This window comes from Hoplias malabaricus, chromosome Y (assembly GCF_029633855.1).
Source record: "Hoplias malabaricus isolate fHopMal1 chromosome Y, fHopMal1.hap1, whole genome shotgun sequence".
Lineage (NCBI taxonomy): Eukaryota > Metazoa > Chordata > Actinopteri > Characiformes > Erythrinidae > Hoplias > Hoplias malabaricus.
In genome coordinates, this window is record NC_089820.1 from 67,311,615 (window position 1) to 67,335,707 (window position 24,093).

Genomic DNA, 24,093 nt, shown 5'->3' on the forward strand with positions numbered 1-24,093 from the left:
GGCGCTGTGTTAACAGGCTATTCCTTGCCTTTTGGCTCGAGCCAAAGTTGTTAAACCACAGGGCTGAATTATAGGTGATTTTACTGTCTTGCCGATTACAACAAAGATGTGTGGCCTGTGCTTTGTTGTTGTTGTTTTTTTTTTTTTACCCAGAAGTTCATTCTTTGGCTACAGCTAGATCCTGGGTCTTAATATCTCTCTCTCTCTCTCTCTCAATTTCTCTCTCTCTCTCAATCTCTCTCTCTCTCTCTCTCTCTCTCTCTCTCTCAATCTCTCTCACTCTCTCTCTCTCTCTCAATTTCTCTCTCTCTCTCTCTCTCTCTCTCTCAATTTCTCTCTCTCTTTCTCTCTCTCTCAATTTCTCTCTCTCTTTCTTTCTCTTTCTCTCTCTCTCTCTCTCTCTCTCTCAATTTCTCTTTCTCTCTCTCTCTCTTCTCTCTCTCTCTCTCTCTCTCTCTCTCTCTCTCTCTCTCTCTCTCTCTCTCTCTCTCTCTCTCTCTCTACAACAGTCCTGTTTCCAGTTCAAGGTGCTTTATTGACTACATTGGTGTTGCCAAATCACGTGTTACAGAGATGGAAAGTGTGTTAAGACACATATTTAAGAACTTAAATGCTGCATTATTGAATATCTAGCTCTCGAGGAAGTAATTATGAAGTTTTGCTAAATGTATAGAATTGCAATTGTGCAATAATGTCATAAAAATGTTGGTATATATTTAAATTCAAAATTAAATTAAATAAAATTAAGAATCTCTACACAGAAATTACAGACTCTTTCCTCTTTCTCGCAGGGCTGGGAGGAGAGTGTGGATGCAGCTGTGTCTCACCTCCTGAGGACGTGTTTATCGCGGAGTTCAAAGGACCAAGCCATTAGCTTGAGCACAACGCAACTGAGCATGCCCAAAGACACCTCACGCCTCAAGAAGCACATCACGCTCCTCTGTGATCGCATCGGCAAGGGAGGTCGCCTGTGTCTGTCCTCTGAGGCTAACGTTCCAACACCTGTGATGATGCCAGGTGAGAACTGTGTGTGTGTGTGTGTGTGTGTGTGTGTGTGTGTGTGTAAGGATCTATGTAAATAAGGCTCTAATATCTAAAGTTCAGGACAAAGACATGTGTACAATTTATAGGATACACACAGCCATTCCAAAATCAAAACACTTCAGAAAGCTGTTGACATTTTTCTGCTTCTCTTGTCTCACTACACCATTGTTGCAGATGGAAATGTTACAGATAAAGGCCTTTATAAAACATAGTCTTATATCCATTGGCCTTATTTCTGTCAGTCATTTAGTCTCGGAGGTCCTCAGGGCTCAGTGTAAGGGCCGTTTGACTTCTCAGTTTCATTTAGGTTTGTAATGAAATGTATTGATTCATTTACTGACTGCCTGACTTACTTATTTTGTCCTTGCCTCGCTTTTATTTGCCTCGAGATGTCCTTCACCTGAAAGAATGCCCGTAGAAAGGTTAAGAGCTTTTAAAAGCTGGTGTAAAAGAGCGTGTGTTTCATTGATCCGTCTGTTTACGGTCTGGCTCTCTGTTTCTGCATACCTTAATGGCTCCGGCCCCTCAGCAGGGCCCGAGAGGACAGAGGCCCCCACGCATCATTAAACCTCAACAAAAAAAAAGGCCCAATGGGGGCCAAAGAAGCCACTTGTAAACCTGTGCTTTCCTAAAGCACCTATTTCTGATGAAGCACGCCCCAAATGCGAATGCCCCTTATTATTGTTGTAGAATTTCTATAGACATCGATAAAAGTTAAATGGGATGCTCTGGAGCAGCTGCACATGAGCTACAGTGCTACAGCTATCATGCCCAATACCAAGTGTCAGCTGGAGGGTGTAAATCTCCCCAGGATTAGGCTGTGTTGCAACTGTATGCAATCATCTCCTCACACAGTCTGCACAGTCTGTTTCTGTAGAAAGAGAGAATAACCCACTTAAAATACCATTGGTTTCAAGAGCAACTCAATGTCAGCATGTGTCTACAAACATTTCCTTAATCCAGATTAAGCTTAAGTCAAGATGGTTTGTCGCAAACACTGCAGTTTAGTCCAGGACTAGCCATGTCCAGCACACCGACCCTCAGAGTAGTGTTCTTTAGTGTTCTAGGATGGATGTACTAGAATTTGACACAAAATAAATAGCATGATAGTGGACTCTTTTAATGATCTCACTGAAGTGGTCATCTTGTGTCCATCTGCAGTAGCCCTTACTTCTCAGAACTCTCTCCACTCTCTCTCTCTCTCTCTCTCTCTCTCTCTCCCTTCACCTCTGGCCCGGGGCCAAAGCACACAGCCGGCTCCAATTTGACCAAAGGCCTGTCAGGCGCTGTGTAAACAGTAATTTATTACCCGCCCCGCTCCCGTTGCTTTTTCAACCGGCTGTGAACGCAAAGTGTTTACGTTTCCAACAACACCGGCGGCAACACGGCCTCTCCCGGAGACTGCGGTGTGTGTGTGTGTTCACCAGAGTGTGTTCTGAGTGTGTTTGTGTGTTTACTTCTCTGTGTTGTGGAGTCTGTTTTATATGAACAGAGTTGTTGATGCATTTCTGTACTTCGATTCACTGTGAGGACGCGGGCAGCTGCTCTCACTGATAGTGTGAAAGGGGTTGGGTGTGCGGTGAACGAGGGAGAACAAGAGAGGGAAATGGTGAGAAATACAGACAGGCAGATTGAAAGAAAAGAGAAAAGTGAGAGTGAGAGGAATGTAAAATATTGAAGGGACGAGTAGAAAGGGAATAAAGAACAAAGGTTAGAATGAAAAGCAGAGAGGAAGAGATGGGAGAAAGAAAGAGTGGAATAAAGAAAGAATAGATAAAAAAGAAATGGAGGGACACAAAGGAGAGAAAGAGAAGTCTGTCTGCCCAAGACTTGTTAAAAGCTGCAGATGAGTGAAGAATGTGTGAATGATTAACTGAGTGTCATTCCTTCCTCTTCTCCACCTCTCCCCTCATCACGTCTGCAGCTTCTTATCAGATCCGTCTCCTCCCTAATATCTCTCTGTCTGCCTCTCTCTCTCTCTCTCTCTCTCTCTGTATCCATTGATCTTTTGCCCTTTTTTCTCTGTCATCCTAAGTTTGTCAATCTCTCTATTTCTTTCTTTTACTTTCTTTGTCAGCCTCTCTCCATTTCTCTCATTCCTTTCTTTGCCTTACTCTCTTTTTCTCTTTTTCTCTTTCTCTCTCTCTCTGTCTGTCTGTCTGTATCCATTGATCTTTTGCCCCTTTTTCTCTGTCATCCTCAGTTTGTCAATCTCTCTATTTCTTTCTTTTACTTTCTTTGTCAGCCTCTCTCCATTTCTCTCACTTCTCTCTCTCTCTCTCTCTCTCTCTCTATCTATCTATCTATCTATCTATCTATCTCTCTATCTCACACACACACACACACATGCACACTTTCCTTTCTCCCCTCTCTCTCTGTCCCTTGTTCTCTCGGTGGTTCTCTTACTTTGCTCCCCACCCACTCTGATTCTCTCCTTTGCAGCAGCTGGGATGTGTAGACAGTGGATGATGTCACAGCGTCCTCCTGTGTGATCGTGGGGGATGATGGAGGGGTGTGTGGATGGATTGAGCACTTGCTGTTTGGGCAAGAGCCCAGCAGTGTGGAAGACAGAGAGAGGAGCTGCTCTTGATCACCCAGCATTCCTTCATTCTAATGAACTCTGGCTGTGTGTCTGTGTCCGTCTACTCCCTACACACACACACACACACACACACACACTGGTCCGGCCTTTCTGATGTTCTGATTAGTTTCTTCCTAATATGTATATCTAATCTAAGCAAATATTCATTCATTATCTGTAACCCTTATCCAAGTCAGGGTCGCGGTGGGTCCAGAGCCTACCTGGAATCATTGGGTGCAAGGTGGGAATACACCCTGGAGGGGGTGCCAGTCATTCACAGGGCAACACACACACTCACACATTCACTCACACCTACGGACACTTTTTGAGTCGCCAATCCACCTACCAACGTGTGTTTTTGGACTGTGGGAGGAAACCGGAGCACCTGGAGGAAACCCACGCAGACACAGAGAGAACACACCACACTCCTCACAGACAGTCACCCGGAGGAAACCCACGCGGACACGGGGAGAACACACCACACTCCTCACAGACAGTCACCCAGAGAGAACACACCACACTCCTCACAGACAGTCACCCGGAGCAGGAATCGAACCCACAACCTCCAGGTACCTGGAGCTGTGTGACTGCGACACCTACCTGCTGCGCCACCGTGCCGCCCTAAGCAAATATAAATAAATGAATACATTAAATTCAGTTAAATTGAATATATTTGATTTTGAAAATCATCGTTTGATGACTATTTTTTGAAAGTGCCGTTGCTAAGGCTTTTCAAATGCAAAGCATTACATGGAACTGACCTGTTACTCAGTTGTATTCTCACATACTCAGACAGTTAGAGGCTGCTCCACAAGGGGGTGCTGTTCAGTGCTTCACATCAACCACAAGTTTGTTTCATGCACGGATAGTCATTTCAATTGCATTCAGCCACATAAACATTATTCATTCATTCATTATCTGTAGCCCTTATCCAATTCAGGGTCGCAGTGGGTCCAGAGCCTACCTGGAATCATTGGGCGCAAGGCGGGAATACACCCTGGAGGGGGCGCCAGTCCTTCACAGGGCAACACACACACACACACCTATAGACACTTTTGAGTCACCCATCCAAGTGTGTTCTTTATCACACTTGTTACCTTAGGCTCATGTGCAGCTGCTCCAGGGTGTCATTCTATTTGCCAGTGCTCATCTATGGAGATTGTTTCCGGTGTTCACCTTCAAACAGCAGAACCACTCATCAAAAATGATTGTCTACAAATGTTTGGAAATACAGTGGATGCTCACAGTTCTCACAGAGTGTTTAGTCATACTTGAAACTGAGCCTAACAGCAGGAATGAGTGTGTTGTGTTTTATTAGAGTGTTGGAAGTAACACAATCTAGTGCTTTGAGACGATAGAAGCAGGGGTCTTTACTGGCATGTTCCCTAGTCAGGTTCTTTATGGAGTGCTTAAGTGCATTCCCTACTTCCAGCTCTCTGTCAGGGAGGCTTTTAATCTGGCAAGCAGCTTCTGTATTTGTCCGGGAAGTGCATTTGTGAGTTTCTTTGCAGCTGAAAATGTGCTGAAGAAACGAGCCGCATTCAGAAAGCTTTTAATAAAAATAAGCTTGTTTATTTTGTTATTGTAATTACTTAACATATTAAATACTGTGCATTTTCGGTTCACACAGTTCACACTGTTGTCCCAACAGCAACAATGCACTGATCAAAATGGATTATACACTCAGTTTATCAGCTCCACTATTGCACTGTAGTCCAACTGTTGCTCTGCATGCTTTGTTACCCCTTTCTCACTCTGTTCTTTAAGGGTCAGGACCACCACAGAAGAAGTATCATTTGGACGGTGGATCATTCTCAGCACTGCCGTGACACTGATGGGTTTAAAAACGCCAGCAGCACTGCTTTGTCTGATCCACTCTTACCAGTACATCACACACTAACCCACCACCACCACCACCACCACATCAGAGGGACTCTATCATGCACTTTGTCTCTCTCTCGTTCACTGACTCACTCTCTCCCCTTCTCCCTTTTCTCATTCATACATTCTTTCACAATCTCTCTCTGTCACTCTATCCAGCCCTCTCTCTCTCTCTCTCTCTCTCTCTCTCTCTCTCTCCCCACCTCCCTGTTTTCAAGAAAAACCTCATCCATGTTTTCATTAGTGCTGTTTATGTAACACTCCCTATGATCATATATCTTCACAGCCATCCACAGGATGCAAATTCTCACAAATTTATACGAGCTCACACTTTGAAGAACCCAGTCGATGAGTCTAGACTGAATGTCATCCAGAAACACCTTAATGAATATATTGTCCCCCCAGCATGAAATCATTCATTCTCCATCTTGGAACGCACTCAGCTGTATCCTTTTCTTCAGCCTGACATCAGAGAAGTCTGTGTCCTTTGTGGTCCAGTATTAGATTCAGAGATGCCGTTTGATCACAGGTAAAAGACAGAGTGGAATTTATTCCCAGTTTATATCACTCAGTTTGTATAAAATATGAATTTGTCTCCAACTTTTTTAACAGAAGGTGCATGTAGGATCTCTGATAGTTGGGGAAATATGTGTTTCTCAGTGTGTGTGTGTGTGTATACGAATGGATCACTCTCTGCACTGCAGGGACACTGACATGGTGGTGGTTGTTGTGCTGAAACAAGTGGATCAGACATAGCAGTGCTGTTGGAGTTATTAAACTCTTTGTCCACTCACTGTTCACTCTGTTAGACACTCCTACCTCATTGGTCCACCTTCTAGATGTAAAGACACCCACATATTGTTGTGTGGCAGTCCTGTAGGGGTCCTGGACCATTGAAAAGGATGGTGAAATGTGGATAAGGAAGTATGCAGAGAAACAGATTGATTACAGTCTGTAATTGTAGAACTGCAAAGTTCTCTTTTGAAGCCAGTTGGTGTTTGTTGGTGGCCTGTACGTATGAGTGGTTAGCCCAATATATTCTTTGTAAATGAGTATCACAATATTGTTATTTGCGATACTGATAAAAGAAGAACAATCGACGTCTTTGACCACATCAGGTTCAATTTGTTGTGAGCAGTCCGGCTTGGTGCGTAAATCTCACACATGCTTTTGAGGTTAGAATACACCTTAGATGTGCAGAAAACCTGCTATGGGTTTCTCAGTCTGGACCAGGATTTTTCACTCTGCCCTGGTGGTCAACAACACCTTCCCCTAGCTCTTCCAAGCCTTAACCCTACCACCTTTCAGCCGGTGATGGATAACAATGGCGGCTGCTAGAGCTATGTTATCATAGCTGCGGGGCTAGTTTCCTCATGGTGTTGATACAGTCCAGGTAGACGTTGATCCTGACCTCATTCCACACAGCTAGCCCCTCAGATTATAAGCTTATGAAAACACCAGGGTTATGATGGCTGTGTATCCTGTTTCAAATGACTGTGCTGGAAAAAAGGAAAAAAAAAAGCGACTGTTGACCAAAGCTAAAGCTGGCCATCCCTGGCAATTGGCCTCGATTGGCTTTGTTGAACGGATAAATATTAGAGCTGGATTATCCTAATCGGCCCGGAGGAAATTCAACACGCCGCTTCAGCGAGGATGTAGCGTGGAGGTGTGTGGAAAATGAAATCAACTCATGGGACTCAGAGACAGAGGGGGCAGCACAAGGGGTCTGATTCATAAGCCCACCAGCCCAAGGGCCCCAGTGCTGGCTGATCCTCAAATCCCCCCGATGGAGACAAGCAGACGCAGTCTAGGGACCTGCTGTTGGGACAGCAGGGTTTGGATAAGTGTGTGTGTGTGTGTGTGTGTGTGTGTTTATGAAAGCATGTGTGAAGTGGGGGCTATGAGCAGGATCTGACCTTGGTCTGATCCCCAAGTGAAAACTGAAGTGTAGGTTCATTCAGTGGCAAAGGCGTGTCCAATGTATGGAACACTGTGTTTAGAGAAATACTACAGATTCACACAATTTCCCTTCTTAGGATGCAATGAAGCAGCTGCACATTAGCCCAAGCTCACCATGCCCAGGGGTATAATGTCCCTCGGTTTTGGGCTGTGGAGAAGCAAGGTATACCTGACCTCGCAAACACCTAAACTCCACCAAATCCTCACAGCCATGTTACAACCTTCCCAGACTACTGCAGCAAAGGATTACACACGTTTATGCCATTTCTTTACTGCTGCAGTGTGCTCACAGTGCTTCGTATTCTTTCCACAGCCGGCTGTGAGCCCATCCCGGAGCCCATCGCTGAGCAGGAGGAGGAGGACCCGGCCTTGCAGCAGGAGGCCACTGCCAAGTTCATCAAGAAGAAGCAGCCGTCCAAGAAAGCGAAGAGCAAGACTGGTAAGACGCAGCTGGAGTCTTTTCTGGAGGTTTTTCTGCGTTTCTCTGTGGTTCATTCCTCAGCAGTTCTGGGGTACTCTGTTGCCCTCTGTGTGTTCAGGCATTCTTTACTGGTCCATCTGGTTCTACTCTCCTCCCCCCTGGCCTGATTGGGCATAATAGCGGGCGAATTGCAATTTTTCCGGCCATTATCAAAGCCGCGATTTTGCTGCGGTGCTCCAAATAGTTTTTTTAATCAAATGAATTAAAGCTGTGTGCCTAGTATCTGAGCAGAGGTTGAGGAGGGAGGGTGTGTGTGTGTGTATGAAGAGGGAGAGCCTGCGAGAGAAATAATAGGAGGGCGAGAAAGCATTTTCCTCAGGGATAGAGAAGAGGATTAAAAAAACGTTCTCAGATGAAATACATTTTCCTTTTTTTTTTTTTTTGGGTTGTTGTTTTTGTTTATCATGTTTTTGCTTGTTCTTATTCATTCCACATCATCTATAACAGCAGAGTGTTTCCATGTGTTTAGGTGGCTCCATATGTAGCATGTGTTCAGTGAGGTGTAGTTTTCCTAGTAGTACAAACCTTCCAAACAGAGACTATACGATCCTGGGAAAGCTCATCTTATCCCGCATCTGTACATTTGCTTCCCATTGACCTGGGGTCTGACTCACAAAGCCGATTCAACTCAGACCAGGTTTCAGAGTTTCAGCTTGACAAAATCGAACAATGCCAGCAGCCATTATCTCCTCGTATGATTACGGAGAACAGCTTTCTCTGTTGAGGTGGAGTAACTTTATCTGTGATTAATCCATGTGAAAATCCATGTGCACTTGAAAATTCGGTGGTCACCAAGGTGTGAAGTGTGTGAAACGGTAAGTTCAAACCAAACATCTGCAATCCTTGTAGTGTCATTCAGTCCTGTCGACTCTGTATCTTATTAGTGAATCAATGCAACCAAAGTAGAATCAGATTCAGATTCAAATAACTCCAGGGTGATCATTATTAAAAGTATTATTAATAATTAAAAATGACCGTTCATCCAAAGAAAAGAAGACAGCCATCTAACACCCTTCTCGAAACACCAGAATTACATTTTACAAACTGATATCACTTCTACGTTAGTGGTTTACATTAAAATACATCATCGGAAGAGAGTTTTCCAAGTTAAACCACAACATATCACTCTACAAAGTACTGCTCCACTGCAGGAAGCGAGGAAGCTTGTTTACACGCTGTGTAAATTGTTGTATCGTTTGTAAACAGGTTATACTTTTTCAAAATGGCTTCAGTTAAAGCGTAGCACATTTTAAAGCTAGGTAGATTTCATACATGAATATAGAAATGAAACTGGTGTCATAAAATAAGTTTTAACCCTGGTATTTCTGGTCTGAGCAACATCTCTCATGAAGTTTAAAATCAGTAGATGGTATCAGTAAATAGGTTCTGATTTGAGATTCAGTCAGAGCTTTCTTTAAAGTTGGGAACTTCAAAGAGTTCTGTATTTTCAAAGATTGACAAATGTGGTTGCCCACAAGTTCTGCAAAGTTTGGAAATGTGGAAAACACATATGTGTGTGTGCGTGTGTGTGTGAGCGTACACGTTTGAACAGGCTCGATGCACATGCCTTAATGTAGTCAATCCACCCAGGCGTCGCGGCTAACGAGCAGCACCGCACTCATGAGGTAAAGGAGGTTGGGCGGTATTGGATCATTAAGACCCCAAGCACAAACACACACACACACTCGAGCAGTGCCTCAACTTTTAGCAGTTTAAATGACACCCGCATGTGTGTTTACAAACCGTCGGCCTCCAAGAGAATCCAATTAAACCAACGAAAACACAATAAAAAGAAAAACAAACATCCAAAACAAGTGCACTTCCCTCAGCGAGGCCAATTAGAGGCTATGCCACACAGATCGCGAGGGGTGATGCAATCGTGCATCGCTTTAATATGAACCAGGGAGCACTCACAAAGAGAACGGGGCCCAATTTTAAATTCGATTATGTGTTCCTCAGACATGCAGGCTTCATTTTTCTCAAAAGGTAAAAGCAAAATCGCAAGATAAATAAATCCCTCTACCAGGATGGTGCAAAAATCTAACATGGGTCCAAATGGGTCCACTTAACGGAAGATTGGGTTTCAGACTGTCACATACTGGAATTTATCAGCTGCATATCCAGTATCAGAAGATGAAAGACCTCCGTGGAATTTTTCGGAAGACCCGAACAGCAGTGTATTGGGAATGTTCGGATGTCCAGTTTCATTCCACTCTTTTAAACCCCACTAAGGGCCTTTGGTGGTGCTGACCCTTCACTGATGAGAGCGGGGCTCTTTTAAACCTTAGGCCACCCAGCAGAAAGTAGGTTCATAATGGGCTTATTCTCCTGTCATTTATTTAAATGGGTTTTGTATGAGGATTTAGAACAAGTATTCCTTTTTGATCCGAGTGAGCATAGGTTTAATACATTGCTTTGGAACCCTTTTGAATATCCGTGTCCAGATTTTCCCCCTGTACTGGTATTGATGTACTACCAAGTGACTTGTTTAAACAAGTTCACAAATTGCTTTCCATAAATCCGCTCAAAATATGTGTAAAAGTGAATGTTTAATGTATGAAAGCTTAAAGAAATTATAAGAGCATTTCTTTCTGAAGACGGAAAAACACGAGGCACACGGAGGGTATTTATTTTCACAGTGTTTCTGTGTCGCATGGAAACAGTTTCAGAAGTTTCTTAAAGTTATGTGTGATGCCAGAATCCAACATGGTATTTGAGTGATTAGTGGTTAACTAATTGTTATGAATGTATATTATTTACTGCATTGAAGGTATCAGATTTACAGCTCTCCTGGATGCGGACGTCTCATGAAACTCCGTGCAGACGGTCTGAACTGCTTTTGCTTCTCTTCCTTCTTTGGATCTCAGCTGTGCCAAATAAACAAAGACCCCCCACCCCAGTACTTCCCATTAAAAAAAAAAAAAAAAAGGAGGGAAGCTGAGACACATGAAATGGGCTCCTCTTGCATCCAGGAACACAGAGGCAAAAGAAAGAAAAACGGAAGCAATTAATCCCTAATTAGTCTTGTTTGTAATGCGGATCTTCAGACGAGGCCGGCGTGGTTTTTACGGCTTTGTAGAAGAGCCAGGTATCTGTCTAGACTCGCCCTTCAATAGCCCACCTCCACCTATCACAGAGGGAACGATTTATAAAGAATTTCACAGGTTTCCCTCCACAACACTCCTACACTGAGCTTTCTCCTCCTTGCTGACAAAAAGATAATGAGGGAGAAGCAGGCTCCTAACAGGGCGCAGGACGGGCAGGAAGCATCTCTAATGGAGTTGAAAGGCTTCAAACAGTGGCTTTGGATGTGAGCTGTTGCACTCCTTGGGCAGAACACATGAAAGTAAGATGAAACAGACATGAAAGGGAGAGTGTCTCTTTTTTTTTTTTTTTTTTTTTCTATTTCCATCCCACCTCCCAACCATACACACACACACACACACACATTACCCCACCTACGATTAAAGGCACTCACATGAATTGGGGTGACGCCCTGAGGACCTGTCCACTTATTTTCTTATGCTATGTCCGTCATGACATGGGTATTCATAGGTAGTTTCGGTATTCATGGTACCTACACTTCTTGGCTCTACTCTCTGTTTGGTCCCTGGTCCATGGTTGGTTTTCCATTTCCACAGGGAGTGTCCTGGTCTTTCTTCAGCCACTGATCCAGCATTTGAACCTCTTCAGAAGACCACGGCTTTAAATTCACGGATTAAATCATGGTGGCTACTGTAGCTTAGAGATTTTAAAAATGCCTGGATTTCCACTGCATGGTACCTACAATACTGTACTTGACTGGTCCTGGTCCTTGGAACCGTGTACGTTTTAGTAACTGCTCTCTCATGGTTCCAATTGAACCGAATAGGGATTAAACTGTGACCTGTAAAACTTGGAAAGCACTGATTGGCCAGAATTACTTGTCAGTCACGAAATGCAGATGTCCAGCACAATCTCGCCATCTGTAAAATCTCCAGTTGCAGCAGAGATCACATTTGTTTTTATCTGACTCACAACTGCAGCTTGTAAAGTTACGCTGTGGTCTTTTGAAGAGGTTCAAACATCAGTGGACGACAAAAGAATCCAGCGAGATCTGGAAGCTGCAACAAGGAGGGAAGAACTCTACTGATCTGTCTGAACTTAATGACAGAGCCCAAACAACAACTACAACATTCCAATACACGATGAGTAACCAAAACGCTACTGCCGCTGTTGTCATGATTTCCAAAGCACGCTGTTCTCGTTAGAGACAGGTTTTTTGGCGGTGGCACAGTGGCCTACAGCTGCTCTGGAACATCCCATTCTGTTGGTCAATGCTTTTCATTCAGCACAAGTCAGTACCTCTGGGATGTGTTGGATTGATGTTTTTGATCCTAATCACAGTCAATAAAGTTACAGAGCTCAACATGGAGCTCAGATATTCCTTCAGTGAAGTGTTTGTGCTGCACAGCTTTTTTTGGCAGCATGCAGGATCAGAACCTCCAGTGGGGCTATGGATATTTTCAGCACCACAGCACTTCACATGAAGCTTATGTGGCTATCACCGAAATCAGTGTCATCTGCTCCGGTTGTTAATCGTCTGCAGGGTTCTCCGGGGAGTGATAGGGAAGTGAAAGAGAGCTTACAGCAAAACAGATGCTAGACAGAGAGGCTAACGCCAGGAGGGGAAGTGTCTACCCGAGGCTTGTGTTTTATGGCCGTGCTGTCATAGCTTGGGGGGTGGGAGTCGGAGTTAGCAGGTACATGGAGCTCCTCACAGGGAGACAACGCAGCCAAACACTTTCAAACTCCGCCAGTCACTCTGGTTTCGTAGGCTCGTATTTTACACACATGTATGCTAAGTCACTTAATGGCTAAAGGACTGCTGAGGGGTGGGGTGGGGGTCTTATCGTTAGAAATCAAATGTGCAAAACAGCAAGAAGACTCAACCAGACTCACAGCTGAAGGTCTGTAAATGCAATGCATTGTGCTGTTGTGACTCTGGAGTCTAAGCCTAGATTTGAATGTGAAGTTAATCTTAACCACTGGTAACATACAGAATACATGAGGGCTGATGTTTCCACACATGTTATACATGATATAAAACAGGTAACATTCTTCCGTGCCCTATGGCTGGAATAAAAATGCAGAGCAATCCCAGGCGCTCTTGACTTTATATTAAAATGATAAGAAGAAAAGAACCAGGTGACTGAACGAGGGTAAGGCTTTCAGCCGCAGTTAGCCCATGTTTTAATTGTGGCGTTCAAAGGACTGCATTTAGACGTCATTACTAAACTGTCCACAGGTGTGTGTGTGTGTGTGAGGGACTGGGTGTGTGTGTGAAAATTGCCACAGGTGTGTGTGTGAGTGTGAGACTGGTTGAGTACGTGAAATTGTCCACAAATACATATCAGTCACGAAATGCAGACATCCAGCACAAACTCGCCATCGGTAAAATCTCCAGCTACATCAGAGACCACATTTGTTTTTATCTGACTCACGACGGATCGGTGGCAGATGAAAGAATCCAGCAAGAGCTGGACGCTGCAACAAGGAAGGAATAAACTTTACCAAACTCTCCAAACAACAACAACAACAACATATGAATACAGGATGAGTAAACAACATGTTACTGCTGCTGTTGGTGTGATTTCCAAAGCATGCTGTTCTCAGTAGAGACAGGTTATTGGCGGTGGCACACTGGCCTACAGCTGCTCTGGAACATCCCGTCCTGTCGGTCAATGCTTTTCATTCAGCACAATTCAGTAGCTCTGGGATGTGTTGGAATGGTGTTTTTGATTCTTATCGCAGTGGATTTAAAAATATATAGAGCTCAACATGGTGTGAAAGTGTGTGAGTATGAACCCTGAATCACTGGATGTAAACCAGGAAGACTGGTAGCCTCTGGACCCACTGTGACCCAGATGAATGAAGATGAGAGTCTAAGAGTGTAACGAAGTGGAATGCTGTAGCCTATACTCCATTAAGTCTAACCTGCCCCTAGCTGATGACGCTTGCTGCCTTGTAGGGTCTATATGACCGGTCCCTGACTGTCCAGGCTGTGGATCACTGTCGATGTGTTCCCCCCCCCTCCGATGATTAAGGCCTGATTTGCTGTATGTTTACCATATTGCTGTAATGTTTCTGTCATGTTTCTGGAATGTTGTATCAGATGGAGGGGCCTGATGCTTGCGGTGATTGAGCTGGTGTCAGAGATGTGGACAGTCTGCTGAGGTCCCAGGACAGGCTCCGTATGTTCCTGTTGGAACGGAGCCTAATGTTTTTTGCCCTGTGATATCAGAAAAGATCGGTGCGGCCGTCCCGCTCTGTCCACAGGCCCCATTAAAATCTCATTAACCGAGAGCGTCAGTTCCCCAGAAGGCAGTGGGAGCTTATGATGACTATCAGAGTCCTCCCCCTCACACAAACACACCACGACACACACATATGTACAGACTTCTCTCTCTCTTCCTCTCTTTCATCGTCTCTTTTCTTTCTCCTCTCTCAATTTCCCCTCTTTCTCTCCTTTATTCTTCTGTCATTATCTCTTTCATTACCCTCGTTTCTAGTTCCCTTTTCTTCTGCACTTTGACTATATTTCTTACTCTTTTTATGTCTTTCTTTTCTTTTCCATTGTCTTTTGGTCATTTCACTTTACTACCCTTTATTCCCTTTTGTTATATTTTGGTCTTTGTTTGAATTTCCTTAATTCATATTTTATTTTTATGTTCATTTTTAAACCCTTCTTCTCCCTTCTCTCTATTTTGTTATTCTACTTTCTTTCTCTCTCTCTCTCTCTCTCTCTCTCTCTCTCTATCTCTCTCTCTCTCTCTCCTCTCTGTTTTGTTATTCTACTTTATCTCTCTCTCTCTCTCTCTCTCTCTCTCCTTTTTTTGCTGTCTATGCCTTTCTGACTGTTGTTCTCAGTGTGACTGCAGGCTTTGTGTTGTAGATCAGATTCTCTCTCTCTCTCTCTCTCTCCTCCATCCTGAGAAGTGTCTGAATGTGGAGCAGTTTAATGGTCACTCATCAGGAACGGCACACCGGTACTTACTGCACTTCCACTTGTATTATTTTCAGTGGAACAGGACCTGATTAATGCACCAAGAAACACTGACCGGAGTCCACACACACACGCACACACACACACACATACACTCTTGCCGGCCTGAAGCAAGCCGTATCCTTTACTAAAACAAAACAAGCTGATTGGGAAGTGGGCCCTAGACAGCGTCCGAGAGTTTGCTCAGTAATAAAAGCTGCTTTCGTTTGACAAGTTTTGCTTTTAACAAGAGACCTTTAATTTTGTGAGAAGGAAGCAATGAATTGTAAAATATACTTTTCCAGAGCTCGGCCGTTAAGAGCTCTGTGAACCCCACTGCACCCTCCATCCACCCTTTCAATGACTAACACATGTGCTCTCCATCCTCCATACTACCTCTCTTCCTCTCTCTCTCTCTCTTTGTATATATACATCTATATATGCATTTTTTGTGTTTATATGTTTCTATATATGTCTCTCACTCTCTTACTGTCCCTTTTCTTCTCCTTTATTTGTCCTCCATTTCTCTTTCATTTATCTTTTGATCTCTAAGTTTTTCTCAACACTCTCCCTCACTCTCATTCTCTCTGTATGTTTTAACAAAAACTCTCTCTCTCTCTCTCTCTCTCTCTCTCTCTCTCTCTCTCTCTCTCTCTCTCTCGCTCTCTCTCGCCCTCGCTCTCTCTCGCCCTCGCTCTCTCTCTCTCTCTGGCTTTCTCTCTCTCTTTCTCGCTCTCTCTCTCGCTCTTTCGCTCTCTCTCTCTCTCTCTCTCTCTCTCTCTATCTCTCTCTCTCTCTCTGTGTGTGTTTGTGTATGTCTCTGTCTTGCACACTGCTTGTTGTGTCTCACACATTGCATGGTCAACATTAATAGTATTATAATAGTAATACTCAGTCAGACAAATAAAATTGAACGGTCCTGAAATGGGTGTGTACACTTTTTTTAGCCAAAACACCTGCTCATCCGTCATATCTCCTGAATTCAATAGTGGATTTGTCACCTTTGCTACAGTAGCCTCTGCTGGGGAGGCTTTAATCCTTTTGAGAAGAGAACATATGTGAGGTCAGGTACTGATGGTGGGATCTCTCTCTCTCTCTCTCTCTCTCTCTCTCTCTCTCTCTCTCTCTCTCTCTCTCTCTCTCTCTCTCTCCTGTATCTGGTCAGTGTTGACAGTTTGCTCGGCTGGCTGTTGTGTGAATAGGGGCCAGTATTGAGGTCAGCAGCTGAGGGGAGCGAGTTGTGCGCTGTCGGTTGCTATAAGATTGAACATGGGCTTCAGAGTGTGGGGGGTCAGTGGGGTCCCTATGATGTGTGTGAGTTTCTTCACAGCTGTTCTGGGTCGCGGAGGCAGTGGGTGCGTATGGAGATGTGGGGGATTTGGCCCACGGCTATGGCTTATGGTTGTGTGTATGTGTGTGTGAGCACTAGGGGGTTCCAGATGTACGGTGTGAGGGTTTTACTGTATGCCGCATTGTGTTCAGCAACTGCCAAATGTCAAAGATCAGCCATGAATTGAAGCACGCATTTGAGAGGATTTTTGCGATTGATAAAATTGACTGTGATTAACCCAAATAAATTGATTCTTTTTTCTGTATCTCTCTCTCTCTCTCTCTCTCTCTCTCTCTCTCTCTCTCTCTCGTTCTTTCTCTCACACTCCAGTGACCTTCCCCTCTCCCTTTTCTCATTCTCTTTTTTGTCTTCCCCTCACTTTCTTTCTTACTTTTTCTCTCCTCCCTTTGCCTTCACTCCCACACTTTATTTCTCTCCCTTATTCACTCCTCTTTTCCCCTCTCCCTCTCTCATTCCCCTTCCTCTGTTTTTCCTACTGGAGTCGGACAGAAACATATCTGTTCTTGTGTACAGACGTGATTAGTCCCCTTCGTTACCTTGTAAAAGCTGGGACTCGTTCCATTCAAAATATTGAGGGATGGAAATTAGATACATTTCCAGGTAGCCCCCCCCCACTCCCCATCCCCTTCAGTAAAACCGCAGAGCGAAAAGGGTGTTGATGGCAGGGCTGTCGACAGATGTTTTTAATTGCATTAATTAATTATATCTGTCTCTGTCAGGCCGTTAAAGCCTCGCTCTCTGTGTTGGGGAGTGACACGCGTCCAGAGCTGGAGGAACGTTGCCAGGAAAGCGTCCGGAGCTCTGGTGGCAGGCTGCCATCAACACGTGTGACACGGAGCTCTGTGAGGACCAGCCCAAATGAAAGATTTCGGAATGTGCGTGTTCGGCTCGTGTGGATAAAGCTCTCAGACGATTAGCTGTGTTTTTCTGACAGGAGTCACATTAACTCATGCAACACGCTCACTGTGTGACCACTGTGTGATCCAAACGCATCCCATTTATTATCGCAAATAAAATGGTGCTCGTCATTTTGACCAAATAAAATATGGTTTACTGGGGAAAGTGCTCAGTAATCCAGTATTATTCTGGAATGTCCATAAATGTTCATCTCTGCCTTCTAAAAATGATATTAACCAATCACATGAACAAATATTACTCGCTACAGGTAGAGGTCCATTATTTCCACTAAAGATAGAAACCGTTTAAGTGTGGTGTGTTCTCCCTGTGTCTGCGTGGGTTTCCTCCGGGTGACTGTCTGTGAGGAGTGTGGTGTGTTCTCTCTGTGTCTGCGTAAGTTTCCTCCAGGTGACTGTCTGTGAGGAGTGTGGTGTGTACTCCATGTGTCTGCGTAGGTTTCCTCCAGGTAACTGTCTGTGAGGAGTGTGGTGTGTTCTCTCTGTGTCTGTGTGGGTTTCCTCCGGGTGACTGTCTGTGAGGAGTGTGGTGTGTTCTCCCTGTGTCTGCGTAGGTTTCCTCCGGGTGACTGTCTGTGAGGAGTGTGGTGTGTACTCCATGTGTCTGCGTAGGTTTCCTCCAGGTAACTGTCTGTGAGGAGTGTGGTGTGTTCTCTCTGTGTCTGTGTGGGTTTCCTCCGGGTGACTGTTTGTGAGGAGTGTGGTGTGTTCTCCCTGTGTCTGCGTAGGTTTCCTACAAGTAACTGTCTGTGAGGAGTGTGGTGTGTTCTCTCTGTGTCTGTGTGGGTTTCCTCCGGGTGACTGTCTGTGAGGAGTGTGGTGTGTTCTCCCTGTGTCTGCGTAGGTTTCCTCCAGGTAACTGTCTGTGAGGAGTGTGGTGTGTTCTCTCTGTGTCTGTGTGGGTTTCCTCCGGGTGACTGTCTGTGAGGAGTGTGGTGTGTTCTCCCTGTGTCTGCGTAGGTTTCCTCCGGGTAACTGTCTGTGAGGAGTTGGTGTGTTCTCCCTGTGTCTGCGTAGGTTTCCTCCAGGTAACTGTCTGTGAGGAGTGTGGTGTGTTCTCTCTGTGTCGGTGTGGGTTTCCTCCGGGTGACTGTCTGTGAGGAGTGTGGTGTGTTCTCCCTGTGTCTGCATGGGTTTCCTCCGGGTGACTGTCTGTGAGGAGTGTGGTGTGTTCTCCCTGTGTCTGCATGGGTTTCCTCCCGGTGACTGTCTGTGAGGAGTGTGGTGTGTTCTCTCTGTGTCTGTGTGGGTTTCCTCCGGGTGACTGTCTGTGAGGAGTGTGGTGTGTTCTCCCTGTGTCTGCGTGGGTTTCCTCCGGGTGCTCCGGTTTCCTCCCACAGTCCAAAAACACACGTTGGTAGGTGGATTGGTGACTCAAACGTGTCCGTAGGTGTGTGTGTGTGAGTGAATGTGTGTGTGTGTGTGTGTGTCTGTTGCACTGTGAAGGACTGGCGACCCCTCCAGGGTGTATTCCCGCCTTGCGCCCAATGATTCCAGGGAGGCTCTGGACCCACCGCGACTCTGAACTGGATAAGGGTTACAGATAATGGATGGATGGAACATTGGTTTTAAATTATAGTTGGTTTCCTTAAGGTACATTTATATTCTCTTCTCCAGAAGGAGAGAGGAATGGTCGTACTCTTTCAGTATAAGACTGTGAAAATAAAAACCACATCATATAAGTCCTGGAGATGAAATGAAGTGTATAAAATCAACGTATTTTTAAAATCTTTAATTAATGTAGAATAAGGTACAATTATGTTCCCTAATTAAAGATACACCCTATGTGCCCTTGAGGGTACCACAACAGTGACAGATGTTCAGTGACAGGGTGTACCCTCTAGTGGATCGAGACTGGCACCACTACACGTTTGACACGGACCATTCTTTGTTCACGTCATTGCGTGAGTTCCGAGTTTTTCGGGGAGGCGAGTCAAGAAACCGTCAATCACGGCTACAGAAGTGATGTGTGTTGCTGACTGTTTTGTGTTCCAAAAAGAACTTGAGGTAATGTCAAGAGCATTTCCTCATATTCGTTCTGAAAGCTGCAGCAGCAGCCTTCGTCTTTATCTTCTTTGTGTTTTCATATGAGCGCCAGGCAGCGTTCTGTTCTCCTATTGGTCATCGTCAAGGAACATGCCGTAGGAAATGTCAGACCATACTAGACTTTTCATCATGGGGTCATCCAGACGCCACTTTGCTGATCTTTGATTATGTCACGCTACAGGACCGTTACTCGCCCCTGATGCTCAAATTCGGTTCCGACACTGGAAATGTACTGGATAACACTAAATCTGATCCCAGCATGAAGTCACTCACACTGAAACAAACAAATACCCAAAAATTCACAGCTTGTTTTACTCAAAAACTGCACTGGGCAATGAGGTGGTCAGTTTTGATAAGAGTAGACCAGGCTGGAGGCCTCTACGTTTAGAGAAACCAAACCCACTCAGCCCACATTATCAGATCTATTGTCTTTTGTTCACTAATCCCACTTCCTGATTATTCCTGTTGACCTCGGTAAAATGGTAGGCTCTGACGTACGGGTCAGCATATCTCTCTCTCTCTCTCTGTCTCTCTCTCTCTCTCTCTCTCTCTCTCTCTCTCTCTCTCTCTCTGTGAGTGAGTGAGATAAACAAAAGAGAAAAAATACATGCTGTGTTTGACAGTTTGCTCACAGAGATCCATGTTTTGCATCCAGGTCTGCATGCTCTGAACTTCCGTTCATCTTTGTACAACTAAACATGCTTGGAGGAGAACACTAGCTGCAGAACTTGAACAGATGTCAGTGATTATCCAGCACTGCACTGAAAGAAAATGGCAGAAGGACCATGGCAAGGCCATCCTGAACTCTTATATCCTTAAACCTCCTCTTGAACTCTGGAGTCTACCAATCCTGATATAACGGCGTTTCCTAAAGCTAAGCTGACAGTAATGCATGGCAGATCTTTCAGTGCAATGCCCCACATCAGTCTTTGGAATGCTAAACCCCCCCTTAGTTCCGAAACGATATCTTACAGTTTCTCTCAACACATCCGGCTCTTTTTTTCGGATTCAGAGTGAGAAAAATCCTGTATAAATGGGGGAAAAAATCCCTCTCCACAGAGAGAAGGGCTAATTATGCACTCTTGCACTTCCGAACTTGGGTGGCTGTGGCATCACTATAATTCGAACTGGGAATCTCTTGCCGATAGTGTGAAACCGTAGACCCCTGCACCTCTTTGTAACCCCTACTAGTCCCACAAATAGCAGCTAGATGCTAGTGTGGTTTTCTTTGAGCCTCCCTGAGTTATTCTTTAGTTCTAGTGTTCTTTCATATTTATTAATATCCTTCTCACACACGGGGTGAGGCCGATTGTACACCCGTGGGCTCCCGACTTTGGCACCATTGAGATTCGAACATGGAATCTCTTGGAAACCTTAAACACATGCACCTCACCGTAGCTGCCCACACAATAAAAATGGAGATTGATGCCAGTGCCGTTCTGTTCAGTGCTTTCCTGAGTTATCCTACAGTTCCAGGGCTCTCTTAACCCATATATGTACATTCATTCCCAGGGAGATAACTGACATTTTTCCAGGCTTCCAATTGGGGAAACCCCCACCTGCCATCACTGCTTCCAGGCAGAGCTCTGGCACGTCTGCCTGTGGCTGTGGTGGCTGGAACTCCGTACAGATTTATGTCTGCCTGATGCTGATGGAGTTATTTGTGCAAGGCAATGAGGTTGCTTCTTGGAATTATCGGGAAAAAAAAATTCTTGGAAGCTCCGAACCCCTCTCGTAGCACTTGCCATCTATCTGTATACGTCTGTGTTTGTGTGGTTGTTTTCATATATTTCCAGGACAAAAATGGCCCGACTAACATGACTAACCTCCAATGTCCGGACCAATAACATGGTTCGTGTTTCATTTCTGTAAAAATGAAAGAGCAAAGCCATTTCTTTTTGGTTCCTGAGGTTTAGGTTAAGATTTAGGTTTTGAAAACTCCTATTACATACAAGTAAATTGATATTTAAAATACATATGGGACATATTATTGCATATGTACTCTGCAAAATCAGAAACCACCTTTCATTGATTAGGCAGAGTGGAATTAATCGAGTTACATCTGTCCATGCCTCATTAGAGGTCTTTTTTCTTTATGAAATATCCATCCACATCCCCCTCCCCTTAATTTCCTTCCTTCATTTTTAATTATTTTATATCTAATCATGAATATTTAAGACAAATCACTTATTGAACATAAAATAAATTAAAATTGGTTTCCTACTTTGGCAAATTATATTTTTCATGGGCCATATTATTATTGTGTGTGTGTGTGTGTGTGTATGCATGCATGTGTACGTGTTTCCTCTGACAGGGTGTGTCAGTCTAAGTGGAAGCCCTGTTTCTGGTGTGTGCCTTTATAAATAGCCCAGTTTACCTCTCGTCCATGTTTATCTCTCTTTTTTTTTTCTCCATGTGGTGGAAGCCTCCTCAGTTAGAGGGGTGATGTGCCTCGTGGGTATTACGGTTCTTCCACAGGAGCTCTGGCACCATGTGGGCTTTCCACACAAGACGAGGAATCCCTGATTAGAATGCCTCAGAGCGCTAGGCTAATTCACCCCAGCTACTTCAGTCACCCACACATGTCTAATTAGAGATGAGACGTCACCCTGTCTGCGAAAGCACCCTTAAAGACTGTTTATGGAGGATCCAGAACATCTCTCGGTAGAGGATAGAAAGCAGCCGCTGATTCTGTGACGTCTTAAGATTGAAGTGGCTGTTTCAGCATGTTTCCAGCAGGGATCCGGAACTATCCAAACAACAACTGCACGGTTCCTGAACGAGTTCCTGTTTTGCATTCCCTCCACTCGAAAACCATGACCATTATACAAAGTAAGAGACATGACGCAAACTGTGTACTACATGTATACGTTTTTTCCTCTGCCTTCTCTACTGTGTGCTGTATTCCTGTAAGGTGTACACAGCTTTTTGATGGACCTTGTAATTTCAAGATGACTCAAGCTCTCATTGAATGTCTGCTGAGCATTTTTCTGTCCACTTTCCCATCGTTTTGCTCATTATCCTTTCTCTCCAGTAAAAGATTTTGAAAAATCAGAGATGAGAATTATGTGAACTTTCATCTGATCAGCTGATATCACTATATCGTAATAGTACCTTACTGGATATCAGTAGGGCGGCAAAGTGGCGCAGTTACACAGCTCCAGGGACCTGGAGGTTGTGGGTTCGATTCTCGCTCCGGGTGACTGTCTGTAAGGAGTTGGTGTGTTCTCCCTGTGTCCGCGTGGGTTTCCTCCAGGTGACTGTCTGTGAGGAGTGTGATGTGTTCTCTCTGTGTCTGCGTGGGTTTCCTCCGGGTGACTGTCTGTGAGGAGTGTGGTGTGTTTTCCCTTTGTCTGCGTGGGTTTCCTCCGGGTGACTGTCTGTGAGGAGTGTGGTGTGTTTTCCCTGTGTCTGCTTGGGTTTTCTCTGGGTGACTGTCTGTGAGGAGTGTGGTGTGTTCTCCCTGTGTCTGTGTGGGCTTCCTCCGGATGCTCCGGTTTCCTCCCACGGTCCAAAAACACACGTTGGTAGGTGGATTGGCGATTGGTGTGTGTGTGTGTTGCCCTGTGAAGGACTGGCGCCCCCTCCAGGGTGTATTCCCGCCTTGCGCCCAATGACTCCAGGTAGGCTCTGGACCCACCGCAACCCTGAACTGGATAAGGGTTACAGATAATGAATGAATGGATATCAGTAGCTTAGTACACTACCCTCCAATCCCATAGGAATGTCCACCGAAACGTCCTTACTCCCGAATAAGAGCTTAAAAGCAGAGCCATTACGAAATGTGAATGTGGGTTCACAGTTTAACAGAAGCATCACTAGTGTGGAAAGCATCTTCTCTTTTTGGAAACACATCTCTGTGTTCCCGGATAAGGTCCTGGCTCTCTTGATGACTGTGTTATACAGCTTCACTGTCAGGATTCTGCCAGTTGCATTCTGATTTCCTCTCTACCTTCATGTATATGCACTTGCACGTATCGTTTTGCATTGGTTCCACTACTGAGCCGATGTGAAAGGCTTCTTATGTCATGCCAAAATAGCTGACTTGTGATTGGTCCTTTTGCGTGTGAAATTCCTTTTCCCGATGATGTACCAGACTCCCCCTAGAGAGTCTCCCAGGACAGTCTGGTGATGTGAGCTTATACAGTGCTTAAAAGGTGTGTTTGTCTTCTGAAAGCTCTGAAATTGTGGTATTCTCTTAACATCGTAAAGCAGCTCTGTACTCTGGACAGTAACCATGTCCAAAACAGAGAATATGTTTGGCTGCTTCTACTTCCTCTTCACCTGTAAAATGCACCTTTTCTTTCTGGGAAATTGATGCCACTGGTGTATCTTTCACGTCAAAGGAATAGTGGAAACCCATGTGAGTATAAAGGTCAAGTAAAAAAAAAATATTATGAAATTAATTCATCCTTTTATTCACCTTCTGCAACCGTTTCATCTTGATCAGGGTCCTGTGCATCCAGAGTCCGCTTGTGAGAGCAGTAATAAGGAGCCTTTGTACAGCAGTTCTAGCAAGGTCTCACCTACCTTTACTTTGAGACACATCTGATGTCTACCCCCAAACACAGCAGCGAGTGGGGTTGGTTGGCTTGGTCTCATTTGTCAAAAGTTTGTCCACAAACTGCAGAAGCATTTTTTCCCCCCTTCGTCCTGCTGCCAGGTCATGGATTTCCCTTACAGTATCCTCCCGTCTGGTCCCGGATCGTCTGAGTAATCCTCCTGTGGGCTGGTGTGTCTGGGCCAGGCGGTTGCGGAGGTCTGCAGTTCCCAGAGGCTGTGTGGGGTCAGCCGGAGGTTACCCACGCTTCC

The 24,093-nt window shown here is 44.8% G+C and overlaps 1 protein-coding gene across 1 annotated transcript in view; it reads left to right on the top strand.

Moving 5' to 3' along the window:
* The first annotated feature begins 803 nt into the window (after window positions 1-803).
* The window catches only part of LOC136678265 (nucleolar protein 58-like), a 70,806-nt gene continuing 47,516 nt past the window's right edge, over window positions 804-24,093 (top strand). Inside the window, exons 1-2 of the mRNA XM_066656249.1 lie at window positions 804-1,017; window positions 7,779-7,904. Of these exons, the coding sequence (XP_066512346.1) occupies window positions 897-1,017; window positions 7,779-7,904 (247 nt within the window). The 5' untranslated portion in view covers window positions 804-896. The remainder of the gene's footprint in view (window positions 1,018-7,778; window positions 7,905-24,093) is intronic.